This window comes from Triturus cristatus, chromosome 2_2 (genome assembly GCF_964204655.1).
Source record: "Triturus cristatus chromosome 2_2, aTriCri1.1, whole genome shotgun sequence".
Classification (NCBI taxonomy): Eukaryota; Metazoa; Chordata; class Amphibia; order Caudata; family Salamandridae; genus Triturus; species Triturus cristatus.
The window spans coordinates 1,231,121,210-1,231,142,282 of record NC_140582.1 but is presented as its reverse complement, the minus strand read 5'-3'; the positions used below and the strand labels follow the sequence as shown (position 1 = coordinate 1,231,142,282).

The window sequence follows — 21,073 nt, the reverse complement described above, 5'->3', positions numbered from 1 at the left end:
TCTATTTGGAAGCGATTGCTAGGTTAAAGAAGCAGTTTTCTGACTCTACGAATATTATGCTTGAAAGGCATAATTTTTATAAACGTAAACAGATGGAAGATGAAAAATTTGGGGAGTATATATCTGCTTTGAGGGTGTTTTCAACTTCCTGTGGTTCCGGCCCATTATTAGATGATTTTAAGTTGTAAAAACCCTTCACTATCTGAAGTAATTGATTTAGCATTAAGTATAGAAAGATCTGTCATTTCAACAAAGGCAATGCTGGCTGGGTCAACACCTAAGGTGAACATGGTGTCCTCTCTGGAGGAGTTCAGTTGGGATGGATTGTATGCTGTGGGTCCAAAGGATGAATCCCAGAAACCTTTCCAAAAGAAAGGCCCACATTTTTGTTACAGGTGTGGGTCTAAATTTCACTTCAGCAATTTTCATGGTTGTCCGGCTTTAGGTAAACGTTGCTTCATTTGCAAAAAGGTTGGGCATTTCCAGAAAGTCTGCAAAAGAAACCTTTGAAGGTGGGCAGCGTGGATGTAGAAATAGATTTATATACTGAATCCCTCAACAATGTGTTGTTAATTCTGGACTATAAAGATGATCTTCTGGAAATAAAAGGTCTATTGTGTGAGGCTACCATCTATGGAATCGAGATCAACGTCATGGCAGACTCTGGTTCACCCATAACAATTCTTCGTGATTCGACCTTTTATGAAAAGTGGGGTGAAGGTGTTACTTTGTCTAAAAGGGATGTGAATTCCAAGGCCTTCGGGGAAAAGGATATTGACATGGTGGGATTCTTTATGGGCAAACTACAAGGTATGGGCCGGGAAATCTGTACGAAAGTGTATTTGGCAGTCAAGGGAAAGAACATAGTTGGGTGGAAAGATCTGGCACGAATGGATCTATACATGGTACCAGGGGATGACAATCCTATAAGGACAAGGAAGATGTCGGTGTGTAATGTGAAAGAAGTTAGGATTGATCTCAAGGAGCTGTTAGCTGAATATCGCAATGTGTTTAGTGATCAGGTGGGTCTGGTGAAAGGTGTGGAACATAAAAGTAAATTGTTGCCTGGGGATCAACCTGTTTTCGAGTGATTTCTTTTATTAACTGTGCGATTACTTAAAATCTTTACAGTATAAAACACATGAACAGCGCCCCCCTCCCAACCACCCTTCCCCCAGGAAAAAAACAGTATTCAGCTTTAAAATAACACCGTGGCTACATGGGCTATATTTACTACTTTATGTCCATTTAAAACTTCAATTAAAAAAAGAAAAGAAAAAAAGTTAAAATATAGATAGAGATCAAAGGTTATATAAAAATCCAACAGGGTCATTCTCTCCGTGATATTAATTGTCATTAAGAAAAATTCTTAACATGCCCCCTGTTTGGCCCCAAGTTTAATTTCTGATTTCAGTGACCTTGCAAGAAACGCCTGGGTTAGGTGACGACTAACAGGGTTAGGGCACCAGATAATTTTCATTACAGAATGACAGGACCCCTGAGTTCTGCGGCCTTTTGATGGAAATCAAGTGCAATTCTAATTTGATGGATAAACTTGCCAACTCTGGCAAGTAAGCAAATTGTGATTTCTGAAAAGCACCAGTCCGAGGCCTCTCTGCAGGTTCTGAGGTCCAAGACTCTTAGGGCCGGGCGCAGCAAACGACGACGATCACTGGCCAGCTTTGAGCAGCAGCATAAACCTGTTGTCCATAAGGTTTGCCCTGTGCCGTTGAGTGTGAGAGGTTAGTTAAAATCTACGCTTGAGGATTTATGTTCACAGGGCATAATACAACCCACGGAGTCATCACAATGGGTCGCTCCCATTGTAGTCGCTTGAAAAAAACTGGTGAGATTAGGTTGTGTGCAAACCTCAGGGCTTCTGAACAGAAACATTATGGTGGACTGTCACCCTCTTCCTAGGATACTCAAACTTTTTGCAAATTTAGGAGGGGCTGAATGGTTTTCCTTGCTCGAGCTAAAGTCGGCCTATCATCAGGTCTCATTGTCCAAAGAGTCTCATGAACTGACTACCCTTGTAACACCGTTTGGGGCGTACAATTTCCTGAAACTTCCCTTCGGCCTTGCATCAGCTGCCTGCGTTTTTCAGAGATTGATGGACACACTGTTTCAGAACATGAAAGGGGTACAGGCATACTTGGACGACATTTTGATATTCGCTAAAAGTCTGGAGGAACATAATGAGTTGGTGAAAAAAGTATTGGCTATCTTGGGAGAACATGGCATGACTGTAAGAGAGGACAAGTGCAAGTTTGGTGTGAACGAATTGGAATACTTGGGACATACGGTATCTGAGTCAGGTATCAAACCCAAATTTTTGGTGGTTAGGGCATTGAAAGAAGCAAGAACATCTTGTGATAAAGACACCCTTTGCTCCATGTTGGGGCTGGCGGAGAATTACGTCAGGTTTGTTGTCAACTACGCTCAGGTTGTGCAACCTTTTTGTGCTTTACTTAAGAAGGGCCAAACATTTTTTATGGTCTTAGGAGCTGAATGAGGTTTTTACAAGAGTGAAAGCATTAATTGTTTCGGCTCAAGCTTTCCATGCTTTTCTAGATGACTGTACCTCAATTATAACTGTGAACGCCAGCATGAATGGTTTCAGGGCGGTTCTGAGTCAGCAGGTGAATGGCAGCGAACAGACAGTAGGTTTTGCATCAAGGTCTCTCAAACAGTTTGAACATCACTACAGTACTATCAAGCGAGAGGCTTTAGCCTGTGTTTGGGCGGCTCAAAAATGTTAAATGTATATTTGGGGATGCACATTCGTAATCTTCACTGACCACAAGCCTCTTTCTTTTATCTTTAGCAAGGTCACTGGTAAAAATATGTCAGCAAGATTGACCAGACTAGTTTCAAAACTTCAGGAGTATAATTTTGAAATAAAACACATTTCAGGAGGAAGGAATTTTCATACGGATTGTTTGTTTAGGATGCTAATGGAGAAGGATGATGAAAAAGATCTAGTTGAGCAAGATGTTGAATGTGTGACGGTGGTAAATGCAACTGACGAATGTAGTTCTTCGATTTCTGAGAATGAATGGAGGGAGGCTAGTATGAATGATGCTGTGCTACCCAAGGAGCTGGTATATTCTTCTAAGATGTGGCCGAGATGAGAAATTTGTCTGGGGATTTAAGAAATTTCTCTCAGGTGGCAGATGAGCTATCTGTGAAGGATAACATTGTTTTAAGGGGGGCCAGGTTCATTCCTCCAGCTGACCTGCGAAATTCCAAAATAAGAATGGCTCACAAGGGTCACATGGGAGTCACCAAAACAAGCATGAGAGTTAAACAACACTATCGGTGGCCTGGCATCAACTCCCAAATCAGAAATGTGGTGGATAGTTGCGAAGAGTGTTTGTTGTTGGACAAACACTGGAAGACAGCATACTCACCTCTGCATCCAACTCAGTTTCCCAGGGCAACTTGGGAAAAAGTGGGATTGGACTTCTCGAGTCCTTACAATGTGTTGCCAAGTGAGATGAGGTACCTCATTGTGGCTATGGATTATTATTCAAAATGGAAGTATTATAAATTTGTGGAATCACCTGATACAGATAATACTATCACATTTTTGAAGAAGGTATTTTTGCTGGAAGGGGCTCCTGGTGCTTTAGTTACAGACAAAGGCACACACTTTGTGTCTGATAAGATGCATACATTTTTGGACTTGCAAGATATAAAACATGTTAGACCTGGCACCATTGGCGTGGGTCTCCCTTCCATTTTTTGCTGTTGCCTCATGTGTTTTTGCTGGTTATAGATGCTTTGGGCACTGTGCCGCTGCTGTTCAGTGCAACAGTGCAAGTGCTCCCTATGGTAAATTGATGTATGGATTAGTGACTCCATGATTGGCTTGATTGATTTACTTGTCAGACCCTAGTACAGTGCACTGTGTGTGCCCAGGGCTTGTAACCAATGCCGCTGGTGGGCTTGCAGCACTGATTGTGCCACCCACCGGAGCAGCTTGTAAAGTGTGTCTCAGGTCTGCCATTTCAGAGCCTGTATGCAGTCTTGTACTGCCATGCTGACTGGGCCAGTGCACCCACTTGCCAGTCCCTAAACCTTCCCTTTTATTCATATTAGTCACCCCTATGGTAGGCCCAAGGGCAGGGTGCATTGTAGGCAAAAGGTAGGACATGCCCTGGTGTGTGTGTCATGTCCTAATAGTGAAGTACAGCCATTTTAGTTATTCACTATTGCAAAGCTACCTGTTCTCCATAGGCCAGAATGGGGAGTTTGATTATTATATTTTATAATTCTAACTGACTCAGGGAACATGGTAGAAAATCGAGATTAGTATGCCTGAACTCAGAATGATAAAATACATCTTTTAGTGAAGTTGGTTTTAACATTCTGTGTTTGAAAATGCCACTTTTAGAAAGTAGGCATTTTCTTGTCTAACCATCCAAACCTGCCTCTGCTAGGCTGTGTATTCCTTGTCTGGAGTTTGAGTGACAGGAGCTGGGGGATTCCAGGAGACAGGGTGAGTCAGCACAAGGCTGAATAGAGAGATCTGCATCTAGATGGGTGGGAGGGGTTGCACCTAGGACCTGAATAGGGCTGGGCCTTCCCTCCACAATGCTGGCTCCACCTCCTGTGGTGTGTCTTATGTCCCTGCCCTGCACTGTGAAAGGAAAGTAGGAGACATGTCAACAAAGTGCTCCAGGACTGACCAGAACTGGTTTGGACTAGGCAAAGCCCTCTCTGTCTTCAGAGAACAAAGAGAAAAGGAGTATAAATATTGGGACCCAGACCCAAGAACTTTAGATCACTTCTGGGAATCAAGACGAACCTTTGCTGAGGAGAAGAACCAGGAAGCTGAAGGAGGAGACTACCCCTGTGCTGTGCGTTTGGAGGTTGGCCTGCAGTGGTTGCTTCATTGCCAAAGAGAGGAGAAAAGTACGGAGTGTGCTTTCTATCAACTTGAAGAAGAATCTCCAAGGGCTTGAACTAGAGCTTGCCTCCTGCCTGAAGTCTCAGGGATACAAGACTTTACCAACCAGCTCCCTCCTGAATTCCCTTGCTGGGAATTGAAGTGCCTGCTGTTGTGCTGGGCCTTCTGAGAGACTGCGTGTTGCTGGGAGCTGGAAGAGCGACCCAACAACGAGAAGCGCGCTGCCGCTGTCATCATCGCATCGCCGAAGCGCGGTGCATCGCCGGAGAAGCGGGACGCTGCCACAAAGGTCATCGTCCCATCACCGGAGAAGCGCGTCGCAGGGCCTGTCGTGGCTCCAAAGTTCATCGAGTTGCTGCGCGGCCGTCAGGCGTGCACACATCACACCAGCGTTGTTGCATCGCAACCAAGACGCCATTTAGCCGCATCGCACCCGAGAAGAGTATCGCATCGAGGTGCCAGCGTGTCGCATCGCACCGGAGAGCAGTAAGAAACCGACGCATCAACTCCCCACACAGTAAGGAAGCGAGCATCAACTCCCCAGCACAGCAGTAAGGAACCGACGCATCCACTCCCCTGCGTGTAAGGAATCAACGCATCACCTTCCCTGCAACCCTTTTGTTTTCTTTGTGCTACGCATCTAAGGTACATTGAGAAAAAAGTTTCGAACTTACAACTTGAGAGAACTGAGCTATTTTATAACATTTGAGAGACTATTTTTGAGTACAGTATTGTGGATTTTTGTCACTTGGTATTGTGTTAGGTCTATATAAAAATAATTATTTTTATAATACAACCTGTGTGGTGTCCATTTGTGGTGGTCAGCGGTGAGGATTTGGACTTGCATTTGTGATTCACATACAGTGATTGGTGTACACTACTAGTGAGTGCAGACCATAATGCAACCACATACTTGGAGAGAATTTTTCCTTGGAACTTCTTTTCTATTTTTGATTCCTGAGAACTGCCAGTCTTCTTGCTACCATGAGCAAGTCAGCATCCATAGTATTTCTAGACATTGTGCTGGAAGTAGAGAGAATTGATACTTACACTGTGCCTCATCTCAAAGCTTTGTGCAAGAAATTTAAAATCTCTGTGAAAGGGCTCACCAAGAAAGAAGAATTCCCAAAGGCGCTGAGGGCCTGGGTGGAATCTAGGAATGCCACTGAGCCTCCCGAGGAGCCAGCAGGATTAAAATGGGCAGCTTGAGGGGCCAGTGGGCCTAACTGGATGGAAAACACCTTCAGGGGCGGGCAGCAGTGTTTCTTCCAAAGAATTGTCCAGCATGAGAGAGGATTGAGGGAATTGGAACTCAAGGACAAAAGTTTAGCGGTTCCTCCCTCTGGTGGCAGCATACCGCTAGTGCATGTAGAAGCAAGAGCTTACATCCCCAAAGATGTAGTTGAAGATTTCCACAAGAATGAGGATATTGGTCTGTGGTTTAGGGCTTATGAAGCTGCAATGTTGGCCCACCAGGTCCCTGAGAAGGATTGGGGAGCGGGGTTGTGGGGACGCTTTGTTAGTGATGGAGGGACACTTTGTTGGATTTGCTTACAGAGGAGCAGATGTCCTATACCCACATGAAGGGCACCCTAATGTCCAGATTTGGTTTGACCCCAGAGTTATACAGACAAAGGTTTAGAAATTGCAGAAAACTGGAGTCTACCACTTGGGTGGAATATGTGTCTTTCTTTTGCAGAGCATTGGATGGTTGGGTGAAGGGTAGCAAAGTGGATAAGTTTGAAGCGCTCTATGATTTGTTAGCATGGGAGCACTTGTCTAATAACTGTTTTCCAGAACTACAACAGCATCTTATTGATAGCAAGCTAACTAACCCTAGGAAGCTTGCTGAAGAGGCAGACCGCTGTGTGAGCACCCGGGTCCAGAAGGGTCCTGTGGGAGACTTCGCCAAAGGTGGGCAGGGTCACCAGCAGAAGAGTGAGGGGGACAAGGGTAAACAGAGGGAGTTCCAGAAAGGGCCCCAAAGTAATCCCCAAGGAAACCAAGGGAAAGGTTCCCAGCCTCCCCCTGAGAAGAAGGTAGTGGACCCGACAGATAAGCCTGTTCACAAGGGGCCAAATACCTGTTTTAAGTGTGGTCAGGTAGGCCACTGTTCCTATGATGCTAGATGTCCCTTGTATGGGAAGACAGCACCCAGTGGTGCACCACCCCGGCAGTTGGCTAGTGTAGTCCTGGGGGAAGGGATGGGTTCCCAAGGTGGGTGGGGTCCCGCAGAGATGTCCCTTGTCTCTTTAGGAGACTGAGAAGTGGTCCCAAGGACCCAGGTGCCTGATAACACTACGAAATACAGGCAGTGGGTGACGATCAATGGCAAGAGGGTGGAAGCTCTCAGAGACACTGGAGCCAGTGTGACAGCTGTCAGTTGTTGCTGCTGACAACACAGAGAGCCACTGCAAGGTGGCACAGGTTCCCTTTGAGTGGGGGGGTCTCAGGGACTCTTCAAGTAGCTGTGAGGCCAGCCATGCCTGTTGAATGTCTGTTAGGTAACGATCTGGAGAACTCCCCATGGGCTCAGGTGGAGCGGAGAGCTCATTTAGAGATGTTGGGGTTGCCTGAGTGGGCCTGCATGACCACCCGGTCTATGGCAGCCAGAAGGGTGTTCAAGAGGACCTGGAGCCTGAGAAAATGGCCCAGGTGCCTGCCGTGAAGAGAAGAGGTAGGGGGCGCAGGGAAACTGGCCCATGAGATTCCCACGGCCCAGGAGGAGGCGGACCCTGAGGGGGATGTCCTGGAGCCTATCGGGGAAGAGATTGCTGAACTGGGAAACCTGCCTTAGCTGACCCATTGGCAGCAGGAAGGAGGTCCATCCAGGGAGGAGTTCTGTGAGGAGCAGAACAAGTGCCCTTCACTTGTGGATTTGCGGCAGCAGGCTGCAAACCAGGCAGCAGGTGATCAGTCTGGATCACATTGGATCTACTGGGAGAATGGTCTCCTGTATAGTGAGCCTAAGGTTGCTGAGCCTGGGTCAGCCTGTGTGCTGGTGGTACCCCAGCGCTTCAGAGACTTCCTACTGGGGCTGGCTCATGATGTGCCGGAGGCAGGACAAAACCTTTGAAAGGCTTGTCACCCACTTTTACTGGCCCCAAATGCGCAAGAGTTCAGACACTCATTGCAGGACCTGTCAGACTTGCCAGGCAAGTGGAAAGAGTGGAAGGAAGCACAAGCCATTCCCTGTGGTCAGTACCCCCTTTGAGAGGGTGGGCATTGACATTGTAGGGCCTCTGGATCCCAAGACAGCCATGGGCAACAGGTTCATCCTGGTCTTGGTAGACCATGCCACCCGGTACCCGGAAGCCATACCTCTGAGGACAGTGACGGCCCCCGTGGAGGGACGAGCACTGATGGGAATTTTCTCACGAGTAGGATTCCCTAGCAAGGTGGTGTCTGACCGAGATACCAACTTCATTTCTAAGTATATGAAGTCCCTGTGGCAGGAGTGTGGTGTAACATACAAGTTCACCACTCCTTACCACCCCCAAGGAAATGGGTTGGTTGAAAGGTTCAACTGAACCCTAAAAGGCATGATAATGGGTCTTGAGGAACCTATGAGGCGTAAGTGGGATGTCCTCTTACCATGCCTTCTCTTTGCATACCGTGAGGTGCCACAGAAATCTCTAGTGTTCAGTCCCTTTGAGCTTCTCTATGGACACCCAGTGAGAGGACCTTTGAGTTTGGTCAAGGAAGGCTGGGAGCAATCTCCCAGGAAACCTCCCCAGGATGTAAAGCTACATGCTGGCCTTCAGGAACCGAACTCGGCATTTCAGAAAACTCTTTGGGGCGAATCTGGAAGCCAGCCAGGAGGAGATGAAGCGGTGGTATGACCAGAATGTCACTCCGGTAGAGCTTCAGCCTGGTCATAGAGTGGGGGTCATGGCCCCAGTGGAGACATGTGCGCTCCAGGATAAGTGTACCGGACCATTTGAGGTGGTGGAGCGCAAGAGTCAGGTTACTTACTTGGTGGACTTGCATTCTCCCAGGAACCCCTTGCGGGTTCTGCATGCCAACCACCTGAAGCCCCACTTAGAGAGGTCCGAATTGGGCATGCTCCTAGCAACAGATGCTGGAATGGAGGAGGAGACTGAGCCTCTTCCTGAACTCCTGTCTGCAACAGAGGAAGATGGGTCAGTGGATGGAGTAAACCTCTCTTCCACCCTGATCCCTGAGCAACAGAATTACTGTCACCAGTTGCTGGGACAGTTTTCTGACCTGTTCTCCCTGATTCCCAGTGTCACTGATTGATGCGTCCATGATGTAGACACTGGGGACAGTTCTCCTGTCAAGCACAAAACGTACAGGGTGACTGTCAGTGTGAGAGCTTGCATCAAGGAGGAGGTCTCCAAAATGCTTGTGTTAGGGGTGATTGAGTCCTCTAACGGTCCTTGGGCCAGCCCAGTGGTCTTGGTCCCAAAGGTTGCCGTACCGGGTGTCACGCCAGAACTGTGGTTCTGTGTGGACTACCGAGGGCTCAATTGAGTCACCAGGACTGGCGTGCACCCCATCCCCAGAGCTGATGAGCCCATTGATCGGTTAGGGGTTGCCTGGTACCTCAGCACGTTTGACTTAACGTCTGGGTACTGGCAGATCGCCTTGACTGATGGGGCAAGAGAGAGGTCAGCATTCTCCACGCCAGATGGGCACTACCAATTCTAGGTTATGCCCTTTAGGATGAAGAATGCCCCTGCCACCTTCCAGAGGTTGGTCAACCAGGTGTTGGTTGGACTGGATGAGTTCAGTGCCGCCTACCTGGATGACATTGCAGTGCTCAGCGCCAGTTGGGAAGAACACCTGCGCCACCTCTGGGAAGTGTTGATGGCGCTGCGGACAGCAGGCCTCATGATCAAGGTGAGTAAGTGCCAGATCGGGCAGGGTTCCGTGGTGTACTTGGGACACCAGGTTGGGAGCGGTCAGGTGGCGCCCCTACAGCCCAAGATTGAAACTATCCTGGCTTGGGAAACTCCCAAGACCCAGACAGAGGTGAGAGCCTTTTTAGGACCCACCAGGTATTACAGGAGGTTTGTCAAGGGGTATGGCAGCATTGTTGCACCCTTGACAGAGCTGACTTCCAGGAAGCAGCCCAAGAGAGTGATTTGGACTGACACCTGTCAGAGAGCTTTTGATGCCCTGAAGACTGCCATGTGCACGGCGCCCATGCTCCTGGTACCCAACTTCTCAAAAGAGTTTATTGTGCAAACAGATGCTTCAGAGCATGGTGTGGGGGCTGTTCTATCACAGATTAATGAAGAGGGCCTAGAACAACCTGTCGCCTTCATCAGTAGGAGGTTAATTCCACGGGAACAGAGGTGGAGTGCAATTGAGCGTGAGGCATTTGCTGTGGTCTGGGCACTGAAGAAGTTGAGAGACCATACTTGTTTGGGACTCACTTCCGGGTTCAGACAGACCACAGGCCCCTCAGATGGTTGATGCAGATGAGGGGTGAGAATCAAAAACTATTGAGGTGGTCCATTTCCCTAAAGGGGATGGATTTCACAGTGGAACACCGCCCTGGTACAAAACACGCCAATGCTGATGGTCTGTCCAGGTTTTTCCGCCTTAGTGATGAGAACTTTCAGGAGGTAGGGTAGTTCTCCCCACATTTCAGCTGGAAGGGACACGTGTTAAGATTCTTTTTGAAAGTAAGTCAACTTTGCATGCTGGTTTCTATTATGCCTGCTCTTAGGGCAACTTTATTTTAAGCCATGTTATAAAGTTCTCGGCGGTACGAGAGTAAATAAAATCTCGATGTGCACTGCCTATTATGTGACAACTGTATGCCACCTGCTCTGCAGTTTACAATCTTTAGCAGGGACTTATTAGTGAAACCGATGGTACCTTTCAGCACTGTTCAGTAATACGAACTTTAGCACTGCTTGGCAATATAAATACACAGCGTGCATGGTGGCCTTTAAATACTCCCGATACTAGCTATTACCTCTTTCATCTCTTCAGCTCGCCCCGGTTTAGGAAATTAACTAATCCAGTTTTAGCTAAAAATACTATACTATATAATCTCATTTCTTAAAATGCCTATGGTACAAGATTATGTTTTATGTATTGTTTGATCAAGTTTAGGCTGCAAGCCTAAATTGGGCTTGCAATGATGCACTTTGCCATTTCTTTTTCGCAACATCGGCTATGCTTATAAGTTTGATTCTTGAGAATGGACGTTTTACTTTTAATGATATATTGTGATGTAGATTAGGAGAATTCCTTTTTCATGTTGCTGAACCTTTATCAAAACAAACCTTTGTTTCTTTTAGAAATTGGATGTTTATATTGAAATGTATTGAATTGCATACCATCATCACTTGAGCGCAAGACTATTGAATCAGTTTAGGTACTGCATGTCAATATTTTTGGGGTTTACAAACCTCTTTTTATGGCATGCTCTGTTCTTGCATGATTTCATCTAATTATCTGATGCACCTATCCAACTGCCTGATGCACGTCACTAAACTTGATAATTCAAGCTAACTGTTCTTTTACACCTTAAACATTTCAATGCTCTTAAAAAATACCTGTAGTGAATCTAAGGTTGGAGATACATTACTGTCAGCACCCTAGCTAAATGAATGCTTTCCATTTCTGACACTTTGGGCTTTTTTGTCTTGGGAAAATGGTTCACTTTCACATGCTTCACAAATATGGTGACATGAATATGAAGCCTTTTTTTCTTTCTCTTCTTCTTATCTTCCTTAATCTCTGACGTATTTCAATAAAATTAGATTTTAAACCCTGCTCAAATCTCTTCTCATTTCACGTGTACACGTTTTCGCTTTCACTCTTTGGGATCATTCGTTACTGTTTTACACAGTATTTATTGCATTTCTATTCTCTTACAGCCTTGAGGAAGCCCTGGCTTTACCTGCCGTAAAGGGCGAAACACTTGTCGGCTGTCCCTTCTCGTCTCAATAAATATTTATAATCAAACAAATATATCTGGATTACCATATTATGTCATAATAAGGACTCCCCCTGTTTATCAACTATTTGTCTGTAAGGAAGGAACACAGGCTCACATATATAACATTACGTGTTAGCCCTGGCACCATTGGCGTGGGTCTCACTTCCATTTTTTGCTGTTGCCTCATGTTTTTATGCTGGTTATAGATGCTTTGGGCACTGTGCCACTGCTGTTCAGTGCCACAGTGCAAGTGCTCCCTATGGTAAATTGATGTATGGATTAGTGACTCCATGATTGCTTGATTGGTTTACTTGTCAGACCCTAGTACAGTGCACCAATGCTGCTGGTGGGCTTGCAGCACTGATTGTGCCACCCACCGGAACAGCTTGTAAAGTGTGTCTCAGGTCTGCCATTGCAGAGCCTGTGTGCAGTCTGGTACTGCAATGCTAACTGGGCAAGTGCACCCACTTGCCAGTCCCTAAACCTTCCCTTTTATACATATTAGTCACCCCGATGGTAGGCCCAAGGGCAGGGTGCATTGTAGGTAAAAGGTATGACATGCCCTGGTGTGTGTGTCATGGCCTAATATTGAATTACAGCCATTTTCGTTTTTCACTATTGCAAGGCTATCTGTTCTTCATAGGCCAGAATGGGCAGTTTGATATTACATTTTATAATCCTAACTGACTCAGGGAACATGGTAGAAATTCAAGTTTAGTATGCCTGAACTCAGAATTATAAAACACATCTTTTAGTGAAGTTGGTTTTAACATTCTGTGTTTGAAAATGCCACTTTTAGAAAGTAGGCATTTTCTTGTCTAACCATCCAAACCTGCCTCTGCTAGGCTGTGTATTCCTTGTCTGGAGTTTGAGTGACAGGGGCTGGGGGATTCCAGGAGACAGGATGGGTCAGCACAAGGCTGAATAGAGAGATCTGCATCTAGATGGGTGGGAGGGGTTGCACCTGGGACCTGAATAGGGCTGGGCCTTCCCTCCACAATGCTGGCTCCACCTCCTATGGTGTATCTGATGTCCCTGCCCTGCACTGTGAAAGGAAAGTAGGAGACATGTCATGTCAACAAAGTGCTCCAGGACTGACCAGAACTGGTTTGGACTAGGCAAAGGTCTCTCTGCCTTCAGAGAACAAAGAGAAAAGGAGTATAAATATTAGGACCCAGACCCAAGAACTTTAGATCACTTCTGGGAATCAAGAAGAACCTTTGCTGAGGAGAAGAACCAGGAAGTTGAAGGAGGAGACTACCCCTGTGCTGTGTGTTTGGGGGTTGGCCTGAAGTGGTTGCTTTATTGCCAAAGAGAGGAGAAAAGGACGGAGTGTGCTTTCTATCAACTTGAAGAAGAATCTTCAAGGGCTTGAACTAGAGCTTGCCTCCTGCTTGAAGTCTCAGGGATACAAGACTTCACCAACCAGCTCCCTCCTGAATTCCCTTGCAGGGAATTGAAGTGCCTGCTGTTGTGCTGGGCCTTCTGAGAGACTGCGTGTTGCTGGGAGTTGGAAGAGCGACGCAACAACGAGAAGCGAGCCGCTGCTGCCGCTGTCATCATCGCATCGCCGAAGCACAGCGCATCGCCGGAGAAGCGGGACACTGCCACAGAGGTCATCGTCGCATCACCGGAGAAGCGTGTCGCAGGGCCTGTCGCGGCTCCAAAGATCATCGAGTCGCTGCATGGCCGTCAGGCGTGCACGCATCACACCAACATTGTCGCATCGCAATCAAGACGCCATTTTGTCGCATCGCACCGGAGAAGAGTATCGCTTCGAGGTGCCAGCGTGTTGCACCGCACCGGAGAGCAGTAAGAAACCGACGCATCAACTCCACACACATTAAGGAAGGGAGCATCAACTCCCCTGCGCAGCAGTAAGGAACCGACGCATCCACTCCCCTCGTGTAAGGAACCAACGCATCACCTTCCCTGCAACCCTTTTGTTTTCTTTGCGCTACGCATCTAAGGTACATTGAGAGTAAAGTGTCGTATTTACAACTTGAGAGAACTGAGCTATTTTGTAACGTTTGAGAGACTATTTTTGAGTACAGTATTGTGGATTTTTGTCGTTTGGTATTGTGTTAAGTCTATATAAAAATACTTATTTTTATAATACAACCTGTGTGGTGTCCATTTGTAGTGTTGTCACTGTATTACTGTATGTGTTCACAAATGCTTTACACACTGCCTCTGAGATAAGCCTGCCTGCTCGTGCCAAGCTACCAAGGGGGTGAGCAGGGGTTATTTTAGGAGTGTAGCCCATTACCCTGACTAGACGCAAGGGTCCCTATTTGTCACAGGTACCTACCTGTGCCAACTAGAGACCTCCAAATCTAACAAAACACATCAAGGTGGCGTTGTACTCACCTACTTCTAATGGGCTCGTCGAGCGTGGTAATGAGATTCTGAAGGAAGGGATTCAGTCAGCAGTCGCTTCCGGCTTGGATGTTGGAAAATTTCTGGAGAAGAAAGTGTGGAATTATAATACATCTCCCCATTGCACCACTGAGGTCACTCCTTTTGAACTGCTAAGGGGCAGAAAGGCTCACTCAACCTTATTTCCTTCTTGGTTGGGGAGTAAAGGGTCAGAAAATGTAAAGGAATGTGTTTGTGCTGGTGTGGTTGCAAACAAAGTTAAGGAAAAGCAATGGCGCATGAAGGAAACGTTTGACAGGAAACACTGTTCGGAGGACAAAGAAATTCAGTTGATGATTGGGTAATGATCAAAAAACCCTTTAAAGTTATGAAAGGAAATTCTGCATTTCCAAGTCCTGTTCAGGCTAGCAGGATTAGCAAGGGCACAGCTTTCTTGGAAGGAAAAGGATGGTGGAACAAGAGACAGTTGCTCAAGGTAACACATTAGCAAGCCAAGATTATTAGCAGTAGGAAAGACTCTTTGGAGGTGTAGGATAATGGGTGGACTCAATGGCTGCAGCCAGAAGTGAGGGTTGTGCCTACTGCTGAGAGCAAAAGGCCGTCCATCGGCGGGTGTATAGGGAGCACTTCAACTGTGAACCCGTCCACCTCTGGTCACGATGACAGGGTGAGAAGAGCTTGGGCTAGGTTCAAAGGAATTTGTTATATTTTGATTTGTTTTTGTGATATGGGGGAGGTGATGTATTGGGTTTGTTATACAATCACAATGTCACATCAATATTTTCAGGATGTTAGTGTTTAAACAATGTTGGCCGTGCACGCAGTGTGTGCTGGCTGAGGGTTCGATGGGCAATGTCAGTTGCTGATCGACCTTCGTGCCGGAGACACGCTCCATGTTGTGGGTGAAGTTCATGCATAAATAAATACTCACCTTTCCTGAAGTACGGCTTCCGATTGGTAACTTCTTAATCACCACAGGTAACACAGTGTTTCATTAACTCTCTCTCCTCCCTCTGCAGTCTCTGCTTAGGGCAGTGATATGCCTGAGGTCACACAGTGTGCCATTAACTCCTGAGGTCACACAGTGTGTCCTTAACTCTCATCTCTTTGCGGTGCTGACATCTCTGGGCTGGGCAGTGACACGCCTGAGGTCACACAGTGTGTCAGTTACTCTCGCTCTGCAGAGATGGGGACTCTAGGATGGGGAATGATACGCTGAGGTCAAACAGAGTGTCATTAACTCTATCCTCTCTCTGCGGTGCTGGAGTAAATGTAAATGTAAATGCAGTGCATTTATATAGCGCTCGACACCCCCCCGAAAGGGTCTCTCAGGCGCTGTGCACATACCGCTGTGGAACCCTTCCTGGCTTTTTCCTGTGAAGTGCCCACTCCTGGGCACCCCCAAAGTGAAGCCAGGCATCCTCACGCTTTTGGGGCCGTTGTGGAGATTAAGCAAGCTATTGCCCAGAGTTGCAGAGTGGGACCTATGATTAGAATAGGCACTGAGGCGAGAATTATCAAGTCCAGGGAAATTGAGCCCAAGACCCGCCGAGGCGGGAATTGAACCCTGGTCCGGGCCAGACCTCTGCATCAGGGTCTGCCGCTCTAACCATTGAGCCACACTTCTCCACGAGTCTCTCGGCTGAGCCGTGATAGGTCTGAGGTCAGACAGTGGGGTATATTTACAATAAAATGTCGGAGCGCGGTGTAACTCCAAAATTGGTAGCGCCACCCTCTGACATTTTTTTAACGCAGGGATGTGTCGTATTTACAAAAAAACGGCACACCCCTGCGTTTCCACTAGCGCTAAAAAAGCTGCATACTGCTAGCACCATGTTGTAAGGGTGCTTGCTCTGCAGGGGCGATTGTGTGTGTGCAGGAAGGAACACCGTCCTGCACAAAAACAATCTTTAAAGGCGAGTTGCTGTTTCTATGTGTTCTGCAGAATGCAGCACACATAGAAAGAGAAAATTATTAGCAGAAATTATGAATTTCCCCTTGTGTCACCATTCTAAGACCAGGTATTCCCTGGTCTTAGTTTTTGGCGCTGCCATGGGTGTTGCGTCTGAAGACCCACTGCAACACCCCTTTATGCTAAGTGAAGCGTAAACAGGGGCCTTATTTACAAAGCAGCGTTAAGCCATGTTAAGTCGCTTAAAGCCACTTTGTAAATACGGAGAAGGGGATATTAGCACCAGACCATTACTAAAAGTGACGTTCTGGTGGCAATATCCCCTTGAAAATTTGCCCCAGTGTGTCATTAACTCTCTCCTCTCACTGCAGTGCTGGGGTCTCGGGGCTGGTCAGTTATACATCTGAGGCCACACAGTGTGTCATTAACTCTCTGTACTCTCTCTGCAGTGCAGGGGTTTCTGAGTTGGGCAGTGATACACCTGAGATCACACAGTGTGTCATTAACTCTTTGTACTCTCTCTGCAGTGCAGGGGTTTCTGAGTTGGGCAGTGATACGTCTGAGGTCACACAGTGTGTCATTAACTCTTTGTACTCTCTCTGCAGTGCTGGGGTTTCAGAGTTGGGCAGTGATACGTCTGAGGCCACACAGTGTGTCATTAACTCTCTGTACTCTCTCTGCAGTGCAGGGGTTTCAGAGTTGGGCAGTGATACACCTGAGGTCACACAGTGTGTCATTAACTCTCTCCTCTCTCTGCAGTGCTGGGGTCTTTGGGCTGGGCAGTGATATGCCTGAGATCACACAGTGTGTCATTAACCCTCTCCACTATCTCTGCAGTGCATGGGGTCTCTGGGTTTGGCAGTGGTACGGCAGTGAACCCCCTGAGGTCATATAGCATGTCATTACCTTTCCTTGCAGTGCTGCGGTCTCTGGGTTGAGCAGTGATACACCTGAGGCCACACAGTGTGTCAGTAACTCTCTCTCCTCTCTGCATGGCTGGGGTCTTTGGGCTGGGCAGTGATATGCCTGAGATCACACAGTGTGTCATTAACTCTCTCTACTCTCTCTGCAGTGCAGGGGTTTCTGAGTTCTGCAGTGATACGTCTGAGGTCACACAGTGTGTCATTAACTCTCTCTACTCTCTCTGCAGTGCTGGGGTTTCTGATTTGGGCAGTGATATGTCTGAGGTCACACAGTGTGTCATTAACTCTCTCCTCTCTTTGCAGTGCTGGGGTCTTTGGGCTGGGCAGTGATATGCCTGAGATCACACAGTGTGTCATTAACTCTCTCTACTCTCTCTGCAGTGCAGGGGTTTCTGAGTTGGGCAGTGATACGTCTGAGGTCACACAGTGTGTCATTAACTCTCTCTACTCTCTCTGCAGTGCTGGGGTTTCTGAGTTGGGCAGTGATACGTCTGAGGTCAAACAGTGTGTCATTAACTCTCTCTACTCTCTCTGCAGTAAAGGGGTTTCTGAGTTGGGCAGTGATACGTCTGAGGTCACACAGTGTGTCATTAACTCTCTCCTCTCTCTGCAGTGCTGGGGTCTTTGGGCTGGGCAGTGATATGCCTGAGATCACACAGTGTGTCATTAACCTTCTCCCCTATCTCTGCAGTGCATGGGGTGTCTGGGTTTGACGGTGGTACGGCAGTGAAACCCCTGAGGTCATATAGTATGTCATTACCTTTCCTTGCAGTGCTGCAGTCTCTGGGTTGAGCAGTGATACGTCTGAGGTCACACAGTGTGTCATTAACTCTCTCCTCTCTCTGCAGTGCTGGGGTCTTTGGGCTGGGCAGTGATATGCCTGAGATCACACAGTGTGTCATTAACTCTCTCTACTCTCTCTGCAGTGCAGGGGTTTCTGAGTTGGGCAGTGATACACCTGAGGTCACACAGTGTGTCATTAACTCTTTGTACTCTCTCTGCAGTGCTGGGGTTTCAGAGTTGGGCAGTGATACGTCTGAGGCCACACAGTGTGTCATTAACTCTCTGTACTCTCTCTGCAGTGCAGGGGTTTCAGAGTTGGGCAGTGATACACCTGAGGTCACACAGTGTGTCATTAACTCTCTCTCCTCTCTCTGCAGTGCTGGGGTCTTTGGGCTGGGCAGTGATATGCCTGAGATCACACAGTGTGTCATTAACCCTCTCCACTATCTCTGCAGTGCATGGGGTCTCTGGGTTTGGCAGTGGTACGGCAGTGAACCCCCTGAGGTCATATAGCATGTCATTACCTTTCCTTGCAGTGCTGCGGTCTCTGGGTTGAGCAGTGATACACCTGAGGCCACACAGTGTGTCAGTAACTCTCTCTCCTCTCTCTGCATGGCTGGGGTCTTTGGGCTGGGCAGTGATATGCCTGAGATCACACAGTGTGTCATTAACTCTCTCTACTCTCTCTGCAGTGCAGGGGTTTCTGAGTTCTGCAGTGATACGTCTGAGGTCACACAGTGTGTCATTAACTCTCTCTACTCTCTCTGCAGTGCTGGGGTTTCTGATTTGGGCAGTGATGTGTCTGAGGTCACACAGTGTGTCATTAACTCTCTCCCCTCTTTGCAGTGCTGGGGTCTTTGGGCTGGGCAGTGATATGCCTGAGATCACACAGTGTGTCATTAACTCTCTCTACTCTCTCTGCAGTGCAGGGGTTTCTGAGTTGGGCAGTGATACGTCTGAGGTCACACAGTGTGTCATTAACTCTCTCTACTCTCTCTGCAGTGCTGGGGTTTCTGAGTTGGGCAGTGATACGTCTGAGGTCAAACAGTGTGTCATTAACTCTCTCTACTCTCTCTGCAGTAAAGGGGTTTCTGAGTTGGGCAGTGATACGTCTGAGGTCACACAGTGTGTCATTAACTCTCTCCTCTCTCTGCAGTGCTGGGGTCTTTGGGCTGGGCAGTGATATGCCTGAGATCACACAGTGTGTCATTAACCTTCTCCCCTATCTCTGCAGTGCATGGGGTCTCTGGGTCTGGCAGTGGTACGGCAGTGAAACCCCTGAGGTCATATAGTATGTCATTAGCTTTCCTTGCAGTGCTGCGGTCTCTGGGTTGAGCAGTGATACGTCTGAGGTCACACAGTGTGTCATTAACTCTCTCCTCTCTCTGCAGTGCTGAGGTCTTTGGGCTGGGCAGTGATACGTCTGAGCTCACACAGTGTCATTAACCTTCTCCCCTATCTCTGCAGTGCATGGGGTCTCTGGGTTTGACAGTGGTACGGCAGTGAAACCCCTGAGGTCATATAGTATGTCATTACCTTTCCTTGCAGTGCTGCGGTTTCTGGGTTGAGCAGTGATACGTCTGAGCTCACACAGTGTGTCAGTAACCCTCTCTCCTCTCTCTGCAGGTCTGGTGACCCTCGATCCAGATACAGCTAGTCGAGGCCTGGCCCTGTCGGAGGATGAGAGACGTGTGAGTTGGGCGAACAGACCCCAGTCCCGGCCGGACAGTCCCAAGAGATTCAATGTCGCTGTCGGTGTGCTGGGGCGGGAGCGGTTCACCTCGGGGAGGCATTACTGGGAGGTGCAGGTGCTGCGGGAGATCACGTGGTATGTGGGAGCAGCACAAGAGTCTGTGGAAAGGAAGGGTGATGTCAAAGTGTCATCTGAGATGGGGTTCTGGGCTGTGCACCGGCTGCGTGATGGCAGTTACATGGCACGCACCTCCCCTCACACCCCCCTGCACATCCGCCAGAGCGCCAAGAAGCTGGGACTTTACCTGGACTATGAGGGGGGGCTGCTGTGCTTGTACAACGCTGACACCTGGGAGCTTCTCTACACCTTCAATGACACCTTCACTGGGGGGGTTCACCCGTTTTTCATGATCCACCTAGGGACAGACCTGCGCCTGGTGTAACTCAGCAGCCTTCCCGCTGGGCTCTCGCAGGGTGGTGGGTTGGGGGGGGGGGGGGTTGCACACTTACTCCAAGCTACTGACAGACCTCTTCTTGGGGTCAAAGCTGCACCCCCACTCATAGCAGTCTGCACCCCTCACCTCAACATCAGGGAGACACCAATCTTCGCCCGGGGGGGGGGGGGCGGTGTAATGGGTTTAGTTGGGTGTTTTTAGGGGTGGGCATGCTGGATGGGCTGAGAGTGCACCTTAAAGCCCTTTCCTGTCTGCTGGGATCTGTGAAGAGCTGACACAGGGGGCGGTCACGTGCATGTTTTTGTAACTTACCGGAAGTGCTTCGCTCTTTCTTAACACTTGCTAACACCACTGTTGCTGGCTCGCTTTCCTTTGCACATTGTTCCATGTTCTGGAGGGCAGAGGTGTGTTTCATGGGCAGAGAAAGCAGCTCGCAGGAGCATTACAGGCCGTCGCTGCAGTCTCCCTGGGCTGCATTTTCCCTCTGGTCGTGGGTTTGTTTTGAAGAGTAAAATGACTTCTAAAACTTCTTTTCTGACTGGACTCTGATTCCAATAGGGAGGTGGAAGGGGGTTCTGGAAATCCTAGACTGAGAGTCCGGGACATCTGATGTCTCCTCTAGTGTGTGGGTGTGTGTGCGCGTTCCTGCATGTGTGTGTCTAGCGCCAAGAAGCCACGTACCAATAATACAGGCTCAACGCGAATCCGAGTGTGACACATTGCTTTTGGTACAGCGCCGCATTGTTGTGTCTCGGCTTCACAGAGCTGCACTCTGACATGTGGCCAGCTCCCAGGCTCCTCATTGGTGGCCTCATGTCCGTGTGACAGTGACATCTGCTGTCCTCTCCTTACAACTATTGCAGCGGTCCCTGGAAATACAGAGCCCAGACACTGCTGCAAGCGTCCTCACAAGCCAGGGGGCTCCTTGTAATGCTTTGACTTTCACGAGGCAGCAGGGGTCAGAGTCAGCACTCACCCCTGCACCGAACACAGACTCCTGGAGTGGATGTAAATAAGATGCTCAAGAAGGAAAAGCATAAAAGAGAGTGAGGAAGGAGGAGAAGTCTGAAGGCACAGATAGATACAGGAGAC

General features: G+C 48.1%; 1 protein-coding gene across 2 annotated transcripts in view; it reads left to right on the top strand.

The window, feature by feature from the left end:
- Window positions 1-20,511, top strand: part of LOC146863462 (zinc-binding protein A33-like) — a 298,135-nt gene extending 277,624 nt beyond the window's left edge. For both annotated transcript variants that reach the window (XM_085643375.1, XM_085643374.1), the window contains exon 5: window positions 19,461-20,511. In XM_085643375.1, coding sequence (XP_085499501.1) covers window positions 19,461-19,969 — 509 coding nt within the window. In that variant the 3' untranslated portion in view covers window positions 19,970-20,511. The remainder of the gene's footprint in view (window positions 1-19,460) is intronic.
- The last annotated feature ends 562 nt before the right edge of the window (window positions 20,512-21,073 follow it).